Source organism: Rana temporaria, chromosome 5 (assembly GCF_905171775.1).
Source record: "Rana temporaria chromosome 5, aRanTem1.1, whole genome shotgun sequence".
NCBI classification, from domain to species: domain Eukaryota; kingdom Metazoa; phylum Chordata; class Amphibia; order Anura; family Ranidae; genus Rana; species Rana temporaria.
The window spans coordinates 301,713,498-301,728,615 of record NC_053493.1 but is presented as its reverse complement, the minus strand read 5'-3'; the positions used below and the strand labels follow the sequence as shown (position 1 = coordinate 301,728,615).

Here is a 15,118-nt window from a genome sequence, read left to right as displayed (position 1 = left end):
CCATGTTTTGTCAGTAAAAAATGCTGCGCGAGGTTGGCAACACCTGATTGTGTATTCTTGAAGCTTTACCACAATCATATTTATTAAGAAAAAAATTGTGCAAACGCACTTGAAAAGTGCACAGTAAGTCAAGGCCATTGGTTTGATGTGTTGGCAAAAAGTATTAACAAACCTTAGTCATCATTGGCTGTTAACCCTATCCACTCCAAATTCCAAATAAATAAAAAAAACTGAAAATGCACATCAAAGCACAAAGAAAATGCATGTTGAGGTATGACAATGCACCGGCCTATATGTACAAAAATGTACCTTCTAAGCACACACATAGATCTAAATGGGCCTTTACTCTCCTTAAGTATAAACTGTTACAGCAACTCTCATTGAACTCTCAAATCTCGTTGAAGATTTAAAGCTTGTCTCTACTTCTATGTGGTTTTCTGGCCGAAAAAAAAAAATGCTAATAAAAAAACACTCAAAATTTGCATATTTTTTTCTGAAAGGGTAAATTTTGTTTTTTCAAGCCCAGTTTGCACAGACCCATGCACACTAAGCTAAAAAAAATGCATGAAAAATGCTAATAATAGTGTTTTTGTGCCAGCTTTTAACAGCAGTTACGCATATTCAGCTTCTTTTTCTGCTGTCAAATCACTCCCAAAAATGTTTAAAAAAAAACGTTGTTTTTTTTTTTGTTCGTACTCCTAGTAGCTGAAGCTTCAAAAACGCTTCTAGACAAAAATAGAGTGCATGGACATATTGGATAACGTTATTAGCTTCTAGAAGCAGAAAAAAAATCCTCAAAATCTGCTGCTAGGAGTGTTTTCTTAGGCTAGTATGCATACAGCCTAAGGCCTCATGCACAATGGATGTTATAAAAATGCCAGTCATTTTAGCTGTAGAATGCTGCCTTAAAAACGCATTAGCGTTCTTGCATTAGCGTTTTTTAGTGTTTTTTAGTAAAACTATAGGTGGTATAGTTTTACTAAAAAACGCTAATGCAAGAATGCTGCAAAACTTGCGTTTTTAAGGCAGCATTCAAAAGCTTATTGCTCAAAAACGTGCACAAATGCAGAATAGCTGCATTTTTCTGCTTTTTTTGTTGCTACATTTAATAGCTTTAAGCTACTAAAATGCTACTACAAGCTGGCACAATAACACTATTATCAGCATTTTTTCTAGTTTCTTTTTAACTTAAAAAAAAAAAAAAAACGCTATTGTGCAAGGAGCCTCACTTTTGTTGGACAGCTTGGCTTACATGTAAAAATGGAGATAATCAGGTATGGGTGCATAAAAATAAAAAAATGAATATATCCTCATGCTTGAACAAGTACAATGGAATATTAATCTAATTATATGACTAATAAAGGGTAAATGAAAACCCCCTCACTGCTGCTACATTCAAATACCCAAACAAATATAACATAAATAATAAAAACAAAATATTAAAAAAAAAAATTGTAAAAGGCATTTTAATCAGCACATTGTGTGGTTTATTATTTATGTTAAAACAATAAAAAATAAATATTACAGGCATACCCCACTTTTAAGTACACAATGGGGTTTATTTACTAAAGCTGGAAAGCGCAAAATCAGGCTCACTTCTGCAAAGAAACCCATGAGCTTCTAACCCCAGCTTGTTCAATTAAGCCTGGTAATAAAACCTGGAAGCTCATTTGTTTCTGTGCAGAAGTGAGCCTGATTTTACACTTTCCAGGTTTAGTAAATAAACCCCACTGTGTAATTAAAATTGGGGTATGCCTGTATATAGTTATTGCATATTTTTAATGATAGTGCTCTTTTACGTAAGCTAGGTTTTATTGGGAACCTGTCACCAGGACAATAGAGCTCGGACATGCAGCAGTTAATAATACCCATACAATTGATTGACCCATATTTTTCCCTTATAAGTGTCTCAAAATAAAAGGTCCTCAAAATAGTTAAGTAAATAGTTGCTCAAAAGCAGCTTTTATATAAGTGCAATTGTATTGATATTCAGGGAGCTGAAATGTTTTAGCTGTAGAAAATTTTTGTATCCTGATTTTACAGTCTTTCATGCTTAAAGTGTAACTAAACTTTTATTCATTTTGGATAAAGTAAGGGAGGGTTACAAACCCTGTCAGGTTTTTTGCCATCTGTATTCCATAGGGGAGATTTCCTTTCACTTCCTGTCTAGAAGCCCATCGCCAAAACAGGAAGTGAGAGGAAAACCCTCAAAAGTGAGGGAATTTTGGTGTGACACCAAGGTCATCAGAACTAGTGTCCCCGTTGGAAGATTTATCCTCTGTTAGTGTTCTGATGTCAACCCAAAATTTGGGATTTTTTTTTTCCTTTCACTTTCAATTATAACGGTAAAAAAGGACAAATAGAAAAGGTAAATCTCACTAACCGGGGGACAGACAGCAGTAAAAACTGACAGGTGTTCTAATCCATCTGCACTCTATCCAAAAAAAAAAAAAAAAAATGTGAGTTTAGTTACACTTTATTGCATGTGTGCTTAACAATCTAATATTTATGTCAATGGTAACATTATTTAATCAATAAATATCTTAACTTTGGTTTTTAGAACTTGGCATTTTAGTCATTTATTGAATCATTCAGGCTGGGTTCACACTGTTGTGTGGATCGGCTCACAGCAGGGGGTCCGGTGCGTCCCTGTTCTCCGTTTCAGGGGTGAATCAGGTTCAAATTTTTCCCTGAATCCGCACCTGAAATGGAGCCAAAGACGCACGTGACCTTTTTACGGCTGCCCCGGAGGTGTGTGAACCGGCTTCACTGAGAGCCGGTCACACTCTCCTGTCACCGCTCGGGGAAACTTGCATCCAATTCGCAATAGTGTGAACTCAGCTTTAGCCTAGGTTCACATTGAAGCGATTTGGCATGCGATTTGACATGTCAAATTGCATGTCAAATCAGCGGCAATTGCCAGCAATGGCACCGTCCAAACCGGTGCGATGCCACATTTTTGCGGCACCGTACCAATTCCTGAAAGTAGTTTCTGCACTACTTTTGGTGACTTTGGGGGGCGATTTCCATAGACATCTGTACAGCAACCCACACAGACATCTCTGAAGGCGGGACCGACATGTGGGAAATAAATTGTGCGAGTTCAGCTGACCTCGCACAATTTCATTCCCGCTGTCAGTGTGAACCTTGAGGTTTAGAAACATGATCAAGGTTTCAGATGCAAATGCTACAGGTTCAGCGCATAGCTATGGCGCTGGTCCACATATTCCACGATGGAACATTTAACTACTGTTCAAGGAAAGATAAGAGTCTGGTCTTTGGCCTAATAGGAAACAGGTAAAAATCCTACAAATATATATATAAAATGGCTGCAAAGATATAAAAGGTGGCGTCATTAATTTATAACAAAATTTTACAGACATAGGATTGCAAGTCGACAACTGGAGGACTAAAATGCCAGTCAATTGGTATAACTAAATCTTGAATCTCTGAATATTCACAGATTTTTTAGATTTTTTAGCAATACAGATGATCATGAACTGTGAATGTCATGATTATTTTGCCATGTTTATATAAAGAGTAGTTCCAGGAAAATCACACACATTTTGGGTGCCTTGTTTTGTTAAGTAGTTAACCTACCACCAGTGCCCGAACCTCCCCTAAGTTTTACCCTTTTAAAGGAGAAGAATGGCAAGGATTTTTTTGGCCACACTTCTCTTCTCAGTCACAGGAATGCACTTTCCTGTGCTCACCTGTGACCCAGAATCAGCCGACAGCTGATTCAGGGTCTGGAAGGATCCCGACCATATTGTCAGGATCCACAGGATGATTAATTGGCTGCTGGCTCAGCCTCTCAGCAAGTAGCTAAGAGCCTGAGACAGCTGCTCCCACCCTTCCCCAGCATGGCATTCCAGTGAACTCTCAAGGGGCACAACAGATAGACGATGGCTAACAGTCTCTGTCTCTCTACTCTGGGATGACTGAGAATTGAGCAATCAGCGGTCATCTGAATGCTCAGTTCTCAGGCTGATGCCGCGTACACACGGTCGTTTTTTGGCATGAAATAAAATGACATTTTTAAAAACGTCATTTAAAATGATCGTGTGTGGGCTTCACATCGTTTTCCGTCTTCTGAAAAACGGAAAAAAAAAAAAAATTCTAACATGCTTCAATTTTTTATGTCATTTTTTGTGTTGTAAAAAATGATCGTGTGTGGGCTAAAATGACGTTTTAAACCCGCGCATGCTCAGAAGCAAGTTATGAGACGGGATCGCTCGTTCTGGTAAAACTACCGTTCAGAATGGAGTAAGCACATTCATCACGCTGCAACAGACAAAAAAGCGCGAATCGTCTTTTACTAACAAGGAATCAACTAAAAGCAGCCCAAAGGCGAATAGAACTTCCCCTTTCGATTTCCGTCGTACGTGTTGTACGTCACCGCGCTTTGTTCATCATTTTTCCAAAACGATGGTGTGTGGGCAACATCGTTTTTTATGATGAAGTTGGAAAAACGTCGTTTTTTTTCATGATGAAAAACAACGTTTTCTTTCATGAGAAAAAGTGATCGTGTGTGCGGGGCATTAGAGTCGGCAGGGGACAGCTGCAGCATCAGGCAGATGCTGCACCAGGAAGTATGTTTTTCTCTTGTTTTTTTTCCCTATAAAAATAACAAACCTGTTATACTTACCTGCTCTTTTGCAGTGGATTTGCACAGAGCAGCCCCAAACCTCCTCTTCTCTGGTCCCTCTGTGCTCCTGGCTCCTCCCTCCTGTTCAGTGCCTCACAGCAAGCAGCTTACTATGGGGGCACCCGAGCCACTGAGCCCTAACCAGACCCCACCCCCTCTTTCCCCTGATTGGCTGCTTGACTTTGATTGACAGCAGCGGGAGCCAATGGTGCTGCCTGCTGCTGTGTTTCAGACAATCAGGAAGGGGAATCTGTGATGGCTGAGACACTTGTGGACATTGCTGGACAGATAGGGACACTTTAGGTAAGTGTTAGGGGGGCTGCTACACAAAGAATGCTTTATGTCTAACTGCATAGAATGCAGAAAGGCCTCGTACACACGGACAAGAATCTCGTCAGGAAAAAAACGTAGTTTTTCCCGACGAGATTCTTGTCAAGAATCTCTTGCCGCCCGAGTGTATACACTGACCTTTTCAAAAGAACCGCGGTTGTCTTGAAAGGCAAGAACGCGGTGACGTCATCGCGTATGACGAGCATGCGCTCGTCACATTCGATGCCATCGCCGCCATCTTGCTTCACCCTACCTGTCGCCGTGAAAATCCACGCATGCTTGAAATGACTTTGATGCATGCGCGGGTTTCCACGGCGACAGGTAAGTATACACACTCATAGGTTTCTCGTCGGGAAACAGGCCAACAAGAATCTCGACGAGAAATAGAGCGCAGGTTCTCTATTTTTCTCGTCGAGATTCTGGCCAGATTTCCCAACTAGAAACCTGAAAGCCTCAGGCCCCGTACACATGACCGAGTTTCTCGGCAGAATTCAGCCAGAAACTCGGTTGGAGCTGAATTCTGCCGAGAAACCCGGCCGTGTGTACACTTTCGGCCGAGGAAGCCGACGAGGACCTCGGCGAGGAAATAGAGAACATGTTCTCTATTTCCTCGTTGTTCAATGGCAAATTTCGGCTCACCGAGATCCTCGGCGGCTTCACAAGGAACTCGACGGGCAAAACGATGTGTTTTGCCCGTCTAGTTCCTCGGACGTGTGTACGGGGACTTATACACACGAACAGGAATGTCGGCAAGAACGCTCTGCCAGCAGTTTTCTTGCCGAGAAAACCAGTCGTGTGTACGAGGCCTGAGAAAAAAAAAAAAACTTCTGCCTTTACAACCACTTTAACCTTGCAGGGAAAGTTTTTTTTTAAATGTTTACTACTTTAAGTTACTATTTGAGTAGAGGCTATTCACTTAGCAAAGTGTATGTTCACTTTGAAAGGTGAATGATTGTAAATGATAGCAAAAAAGACAAACCTGGGGGGACGGATGTTCTAACACTTCTCTACAAAATGATTGCTGCCCTTAGGATTTGCCCTTAGTATTTGGGGAGTATCTCCCCTCACTTCCTATTCTTCAACCCAAAGCCGCAAAACAGGTTGTAACTCAGCTTGAATGACCTTTTATACATAGTAGAACACAATGACCTTATTTAATATAGATGAAACGTTCCCGCTGGTGGCAGTTTCCAGCCTAATTGCAAAGAGCTATATAAAACCGGGCTACTAGAATTCCAGAGATATGCTATATTGCAGTTTAAGAGTAAAGATTTCCATACACTAAACAATCTGATTGTACGGGTCTCTGTACAATCTCATTTAGATTTGCCAAAAATATGTAATAGGACACGCCTAAATGACCTATTTAATTTCTGAGCGACCGTGCAATAATCTGATCATTACTACACAGCTTTTGAGAGCCGATTATGACAGATCCGAAGGGACATGCATGAAAAATGTTCTCGTATGATAACAGAATGAACAATTTTCATGTAATTAGTATGGTATTTGTATAAAAAAAATCCACGCATGCTCGGAAATTAAAAAATACATTACAATACAATACATTACATCACTTGGGAAGTTGTGTTCTGTCGTAGGAGCATTTTTCGTAATTTTAGTAACCTATTGTTTTTCCATATAAGACTAGCATACAAAAAATTATGGACGATCATTCGTCTAATATTCTGATCATGTGTACGAGGCTTTAGGCTTTTTCAAGCGTTTTTTTTATTTACGGATCTGAACGCAACTGCATTGTTTTCAATGGAGACATTCACACAGGTGTGTAAACATGCCCTGAGTTCAGATCCTTAAAGGGGGAGTAAAGTCCGCTTTGTGATTTTGTTTCCCTACAGGTAAGCCTATAATAAGACTTACTTGTAGGTAAATAATAAGCCTATAATAAGACTTACCTGTAGGTAAAATGAAAATCTCCAAAATGGGCACCATTTAGGAGATTGTCACATTGGATGCAGCCGGTGACGTCATCGGCGCATGCGCTCAGTGACTCTCGCACAGCCGGAGTCTGCGAACCCGGAAGCAAGACCGGGTGAAGATGAAAGCCCTATCAGCGGTGAGGGTTTTGTTCTAAGGTAAGTATTTCAAAATGTGCTAGTATGTGAGTCATTCTAGCACATTATGCTATTATTTTGCAGGGAAATATTTTTTATTGCACCGGATTACTACCGCTTTAACACAAAATCCCGAGGACATATGCATTCTGGTGTTGAAAAAGACAACAGGACAATTTTATGCATAGAACGGATCGAAAAAAAAGGGAGCATGAAGGAACTTTTGCATCAGCAACATTTTTATGGCTGTGTGAATTATTATTATTATTATTAATATTATACAGGATTTGTAAACTTAAAGCGGGGTTCCACCCCGCCTTTTTTTTTTTTTTTTTTTTAAGTTAGCAGCTACAAACACTTAAGCTGCTGAATTTTAATAAGGACACTTACCTGTCCTAGGTGCCCGCAATGTCTGCCCCCCGAGGCTGATCCCAGCAGCTCCCGATGCTGCCATCCTCACTAAGGGCAACAGGCAGTGGAGCCGTGTGGCTTCACTGCCCGTTTCCTACTGCGCATGTGTGAGTCTTGCGGCGCTTTGTGAATGGGACGGCGCCCCATTCCCCAGAAGACAACACGAGGAGGACTAGGAAGAAGACCTACCACGGTATGGGGATGAGGCAGATTAGGATGATCCGCATAGCAACCGCCATTTCTGGTAGGTAAAAAAAAAAATCTATTTTTTTGCAGGATTTTTGTGTGTTTTTTTTTTTTTTTTATGGTGAACCTCCACTTTAAAGTACAACTAAAGGCAAAACTTTTTCTTTTTTTTGGATAGAGTGGAGGGGGATTAGAACCCCTGTGGGTTTTTACTGCTCATTGTGCCCCTATTGGGGAGATTTGTCCTCTCTATTTGTCCTGTTCACCTTTATAATTAAAAGTAAAAGAAAATTTCCCGGGAAAAGTAATAGTGGGCAAATCTTCCAATGGGGACACTAGTTCTAATGATCTGGGGTTCCCAAGGAATTTTCTAAAATTGCAGGGATTTCCTCTTACTTCCTGTTTGCCTATGGGGCAGGAAGTGAAGGGAAATCTCCACAATGAAACAGAGATGGAAAAAAAAAAATCTGACAGGTGTTATAACCCTCCCTGAGGCCCCGTACACATGTCCGAGAAACTCGACGGGCAAAACACATCGTTTTGCTCGTCGAGTTCCTTGTGAAGCCGCCGAGGATCTCGGCGAGCCAACTTTTCCCATTGACTAACGAGGAAATAGAGAACATGTTCTCTTTTTGGCCCGACGAGATCCTCGTCGGTTTCCTCGGCGAAAAGTGTACACACGACCGGCAGAATACGTCTCCCATCGAGTTTCTGGCTGAATTCTGCCGAGAAAACCGGTCGTGTGTAAAATAAATAAAAAAAAAGTTGTACCCATAGTTCTACTTTAACAACAAATCTGAGCAATCTATTCAATTAGTATCAAAGCAGACTCTTGTACTTCATATTTGATGGTGGATTGTATAATCAGATTGTATAGTGTGTGGTTAGTCTAAATCTTTATAGATGCTGTAGAAATGGATATGGTTTAATAGCTAAGGAAAGAAAGTGAGAGCTGATTTGGAAGAGTTGTATGATGTCTATATCAGTGTGGTCATACATAACAGATCCTGTCTCCTATATAAGAGATGAAGCAGCAGCAGCCCTGCCCGATCACTCACCACCCTCTTCTGTTGTTTGATGAGCGGTCGGCTCAGTCCATTCATCTTGCTGTACAGGCCGCATGCATTGCACAGATAGTGGCCGGTGCCGTCCCGTCTCCATAGGGGGGTCTGCACTGAGCCGCAGTTCACACACTCTCTGCTCTCCGGGAGCTCCTCCAGGACATCTGTGGGCAACAGACACAGCGATCAGTTCCGATCTCCTATACATGTGCGATCTATTACTTTAAGGAAACTTTTACAAGGGACTTTCACTTTAATAAAAAGAAGAATCCTGATCATTTTTTTTTTTTTTAAATGGAGCAAACGTGTGAAATCATTGTTTAGCATTTTAGAGGGTAATTCATACTGTAGCTACAATAATACATAAGATAACATCACATTAAAATAGAAAATCAAAATACAGAAAAGAAAAATGAAAAAAAGTGATCTGGTATTATAAGAGCTCCTCCAGTCCTGGACACATTTCTTCCTTCAGTCTATCTTCTTCCACAGGTAGAAAATAAATCCTAATTTCCAAGTTTAAATGAAACATCTTTCAAACATCCGCAGATCACAATCCGCAGTGTTATGACTAGTCAGTTTCAGTGGGACCACAAGTCGCAGCATTTCATTATGCCCAGGACTAGATATAACACTCTACAGGCTGATTGAGATTAAATCTTACATTTATATTTTTAATAGCAGCTCAAGTCACAACTTGCAATAATTAGATAAGTTATATTAAAGGGTTGATTTACTAAAGGCAAATAGGCTGTTTTCTTTACAAGGGAACTTGCCCCAGAGTTTAACAATATGGTGAAATTTCACTATACAAAAAAACCCCAATCAAATACAGGAAAATAAAAAAAACTGTATTTTTGATTGGATGGTAGATGTCAGCATTGCTTTACCTTATTCGCTAGGCTCTGGGGAAAATTCCCTTTGCCAACAGTTTATTTGCCTAAATCAACCCGTCTGCACTGACCCCCCAATATTTCCTTTACCACTAATTACTGACTGATTTCTACACAATCCATTTCAGATCTTATAAATCCAATAGTTACAAAGGAGAACATTTATTTGTATCTATTGTGTATCCTTTGATATATAATAAAGAGTATTTTAAAAAAATGCTACATGCTTGTAGATATGTTACAGCTGTCAGCCTTTGTATAGACGAATAGATTTGATAACTCGTGTAATAAATACACATTGCAATCTGTATTTACTAATAAATGAAGGACATTTTATCAATTTATTTTTGTAATCATCATCATCATCGGATTAGCGAAATACAATAAATCTGATCATAGAAGATTGTTACATTGATATAGAAAAACTACTAGATTTAGTATAACTTTGTAAAAACTGTAGTAATACTAGTAGTGGTAGTAGTATCAACAGTAATGTATTATGTATAAATATTATCATTTACTGTAAATATTTAGTACACATTTTTTTTTATTATTATTAAAAAAATGACAACAATCTATCTAGATTTGTATTTCTTTAACCATTAAACAAACGCACATAATGATTTAGCACAAGTAATATATAACATAATAATAGTCATAATAATAATAATAATAATGATAACAATAAAAATACTAATTTCCTAACCTTTAACGCAGACAGAGCAAATTTAATATAGAAAGGTTTCTAATATTCCAGGAAATGGCAATTTTACAAAACAGAAGTTATTTTTTAGCAGGGACAGGTTTTTTTTTTTTTTTAATTTAGCAATCCATAAAATCCTGACACTTCAAGGACGTTAGAGTTAAACAGCAATCCGTCAGACCCTGGATGAGTCCCTGTTATATTGCACAATTTAGAGAAATGAGTAATAGGTGGAAATAACCCCAGTTAAGGTTTAAACTCTGCAGAAGGTTGACCTTTCAGGCCGAAATAAAGAGAAAACGAAATTCTCTTTTAAAAAAAAAACATTTTGGCTATTGTACAGGTGAATAATGGCAAGATTTTAGGAGCTTGCTAGATTGTTCTAAATGTTTATTTTATATGATATATATATATATATATATATATATATATATATATATAGATATATATATATAGATATATATAGATATATATATATAGATATATATAGATATATATAGATATATATATAAAAAATATATATATTTTTTAAAGTTTAATTCGAGAAACAATAATAATAATATAAATAATACACTTATTAACATCCGGATCAACAACAATAAATGTTGTCTCATGCTGGATAACGAAATGCTTTTAGAGTTTTGTTGAAGGAAAAAAATAAATTAGATTCAGAATCACTGGTATATTTCCGAATTTTATTTTACACTATTATATATCCCAGATTTATATATATATATATATATATATATATATATATATATATATATATATATATATATATATACACACACACACACATATATATATATATATATGTGTATGTATATATATATGTATATATATATAAATCTGGGATATATAATAGTGTAAAATAAAATTCGGAAATATATATATACAATTTTGTTTTTGTTCAGTGTTTCCTCAATAATAGGTGATATACTATCTAAGTATCTAAGTATATATATATATATATATATATATATATATATATATATATATATATATATATATATATATATATATATATATATATATATATATATATATATATATAAAAAAAATATATATATTTTTTCTTTTTTGGGGGGAGGGGGGGGGGAATTAGACAGCTAGGTTAAGTAAGGAAATGAAAATATTTTGTTTTACTGTGACGGCTCCTTGATCTTCAACTGTAAAGGAAATTCTCCTAGGAATTTTATGATAAACAGACTGTCAAGGGTTTTACAAATGAATAATCTCTGGAAGGGGGACAGATCTACTCTGCAATGTTTACAAGCTGTGAGGATACTGAGACAGGACAATGCTGATTCTTCATTGTATACCTCATACACCATGGCACAGGGGTTGGTGCCCTCTGCTCTGCCATGGCACATGGGGTACCTACACCCTGACAGATGGTGGTCAGCTCTCCTATCTTATACAACTCCGTTATATGGGATCCCGAACCAGTCGCTCATTTGATCTCATTATATAAACTGGATTAAGGTTGTGGTCAGGCAGTGTAACCAATCACTAGGCTACCAACTAAAAGACCTTTCAACCAACCAATCAGAATTAGGCTACATTCACATGGCTGTAAACATTTTAATGATGTTTTAGTTCCTCCATGTAATGATACTTGATCTGTTTGCGTAAAATGTTTTTTTTTTTTTTTTTAAATACAAGAATGCCTGGCATGTGCATATGTCTTAGGATTTTTGGATTTTGATCTGAACACAGTGGGGTTGATTTACTGGAGAGTGCATGGTAGCCAATCAGCTTCTAACTTCAGCTTGTTCCAAGTTTAAAAAAAAAAAAAAAAAAAATGGCAGCTGATTGGTTACTATGCAGAACTGCACCAAATGTTGCACTCTCCAATTGTATTAAAATGAATTAATATTTTCATCTTTAGCACCTGGAAAATATCTGCTGCTTCTACAGTTGTTTGTTTTGTCTGTAGAAGCAGATCAATGTTATCCTATGTGCCCATACACATTGGCACAATTGGGGGCATATTGTGAGCTCAACCTAGGTAAAAAAAAAACTTGTGGTTTGCGTTTCTGATTGGAGCTTTCTGGCAGGAAAACGCGAAACTCTTCTAAACTGTGTACAAAAATGCTCTATGAGCAATTTTTTTTTAACCAAAGGAACAGGCGTTTTTAGCCCAGTATGCATAGAGCAAACAATGCAGCTGCGTTTAGATGCAGAAAAAAAATATTCTTTTTTTTGTGTGTGTGTGTGTGTGTGTGTTTTTTTTTTTACAGTTGTGTAAATGAGGCCTAATTAACATAAATACAATTTAAAATAATGACCTAAAAGAAATAAATAAATAAAAAAATCAGAAACATATATTTAAATGCAAGATGTAGGGAAGAGAATTAAAATGTAAAAAAATACATCTAGACTGAGGCTCGATTCACAAAGTTTAAACACAGTAAAAAGTGTGTTTTAGCCATGCAACTTTCATTTCCAAATTTTATTGGGCCTAAATGAAAATAACTGTCACTTAAAAAAAAATCTCCTAATTCATGTTGTAAAGCACTGCACAAACTGTTGGTGCTATATAAATCCTTAATAATAATAATAATAATAATAATAATAATAATAATAATAATAATGATAATAATAATTTCCTAGTATGGTATCTTTGTGAATTGAGCCTCAGTTCAAAATATATTCTAGATTACCACCAAATATAACAGATCAACTATGTATTTAAGTGTTGCATTATGTCATAGCACAGGTCAGACTATGATCTTATCAACATATATGTATGGCCTCTCAGGTTAAAGTTCTTCAGCATATCTATGTACTGTTATATACAGAGCCTGTCTCCTGGATCAACCAGTGCATTGCCTCATGTGGATCATCCTCATATGATTTCATACAAGTCATTCAGTATGAGTCCTCAGATTAACGTGTACACACGACTATGTCATCGATCAAAGGGTATTATCTCACTGATAAACCTGGGAATTATCGCAAAGATCGAGTATACTGCCTCCCAGGAGTACCTTTATCAGATTGATGGTTGTTGCCATATTAAAAATAGCTACAGTTTGATCTCAGTGTCAGGAATCCTGGTGGTGACCAATAAATAAATGATATAAAGAGTGCAGGATTGTCAGGAGCAGATTCACAGCAGTGTGACAGTCTCCTTATGGGATGTCACTACTGTCACCTGGGGAGAGGTAGGATGCATAGGCCTGCCAGTACATAGCAGTCAGATCAGGAGGGTCCTGCCACAAGTATGGATAGTTATATTGATAGGTATATCTGGCTGGAGGATGTAGGCAGCTATAGAGTCTTGCTGCAATAAGGAAAGCAGACTTTAATTGACCATGTAGGAATGTTTATGAAATATGTATCCACTCACACTACATTGGATGGCAATGATCAGAGATCAATATCCTGCCCAGCTAATGGCAGCTCATTTTAGCTCTAGTTTGGACTTATGTTACATATCAAGCTAATAAAAGTTACACAAAAAATGTTAATTTCACCTAAAACTGATGGCAGACTCTAATTCATACTACTCTGCAAATTACTTCTTTAGTAAATCACCCTCAAACATTAAAGTATAACTAAAGACTATATATATAACACCTAACACCTTAGATTTTCTATTTTATTTTTCCACCTGTGTCCCATTGCAGAGATTTCCTTCCACTTCCTGTCCTATAGCCAAACAGGAAGTGAGAGAAAATCCCTGCAAATTAAGGAAATTCCTTGCGGACCCCAAGGTCACCAGAACACAACTATATATATATATATATATATATATATATATATATATATATATATAGTTGTGCGTAGAGTGGAGGCGGATTAGAACCCCTGTTAGTGTTTATTGCTGTCTGTGCCCCCATTGAGGAGATCCTCCCACTCTTTTTGACCTGTTTACCATTATCATAGTATAGTGAAAGTAAAAGAAATCCAAAATGTTGGGTTGTCCTCAGAAAAAATAATAAGAAGGGAAATCATCCAATGGAGACACTAGTTCTGGTGACCTTGGGGTCCCCAAGGAATTTTCCTTAATTTGCAGGGATTTTCTCTCACTTCCTGTTTGGCTATAGGACAGGAAGTGAAAGGAAATCTCTGCAATGGGACACAGGTGGAAAAATAAAATAGAAAATCTAAGGTGTTATAACCCTTGCTTTAGCCAAGATGGGAGAAAAAAACAAAGTTATGCCTTTAGTTCTACTTTAAATCTAATGAGGGATTTACATTTTACTCTCAAATTTCCTTTAAACCGATTGCGTGTTTGAAAGTAATTGTAGTCCGATATGACTTTAATCTGTTTGAAGGCTGAAATTACAACTTTAGTAATTCGCCTCGAGTTTAGTAAGTCTCTATTTCTGTCTGTTGTAATAGGGCTGTCGGTTATATGTAGATGTTTTGCTGCAGATAAATTCTTATAGATCAGTGATGTATCTAGGAGAAGCTAAGACCGCAGGGGTCTTTGTAATAGGTGCTGGGATCCATTTTTGCTCCTAATATATGGTGTTCCAGTACAATACATGTACTAATAGAGATTTATTATATGTTCAATTCATACTACTGGATTATAAACACTGCAAATATTAGCTCATCCTTTCTACACCTTATATATCCTTCTAATTACCGGGATATTATAATATGGATGAATAAAAAGGCCAAGGACTCGCCTAACTGAATTACTAAAGGAGAAATTTCCATCTTGCTTCAAATAGTCAATCAGATTCAACGAAAATAAAAATATTTTTTGGCTTCTTTAATAATTTATATTATTTGAGTCTCATTCTCCTTTCAAGCCTTAAACCACAAATGCTCAGCAGTGGGTACTCATTGGG

General features: G+C 37.3%; 1 protein-coding gene across 4 annotated transcripts in view; it reads right to left on the bottom strand.

Annotated features, from left to right (window-relative positions):
* The window catches only part of GATA6 (GATA binding protein 6), a 35,639-nt gene that overhangs the window by 15,680 nt on the left and 4,841 nt on the right, over window positions 1–15,118 (bottom strand). For 3 of the 4 annotated variants that reach the window (XM_040354059.1, XM_040354058.1, XM_040354056.1), the window contains exons 3-4: window positions 8,709–8,875; window positions 2,384–2,434 (exon numbers count right to left, since the gene is read on the bottom strand). In XM_040354059.1, coding sequence (XP_040209993.1) covers window positions 2,384–2,434; window positions 8,709–8,875 — 218 coding nt within the window. The remainder of the gene's footprint in view (window positions 1–2,383; window positions 2,435–8,708; window positions 8,876–15,118) is intronic. The other variant, XM_040354057.1, reaches the window with a different exon arrangement.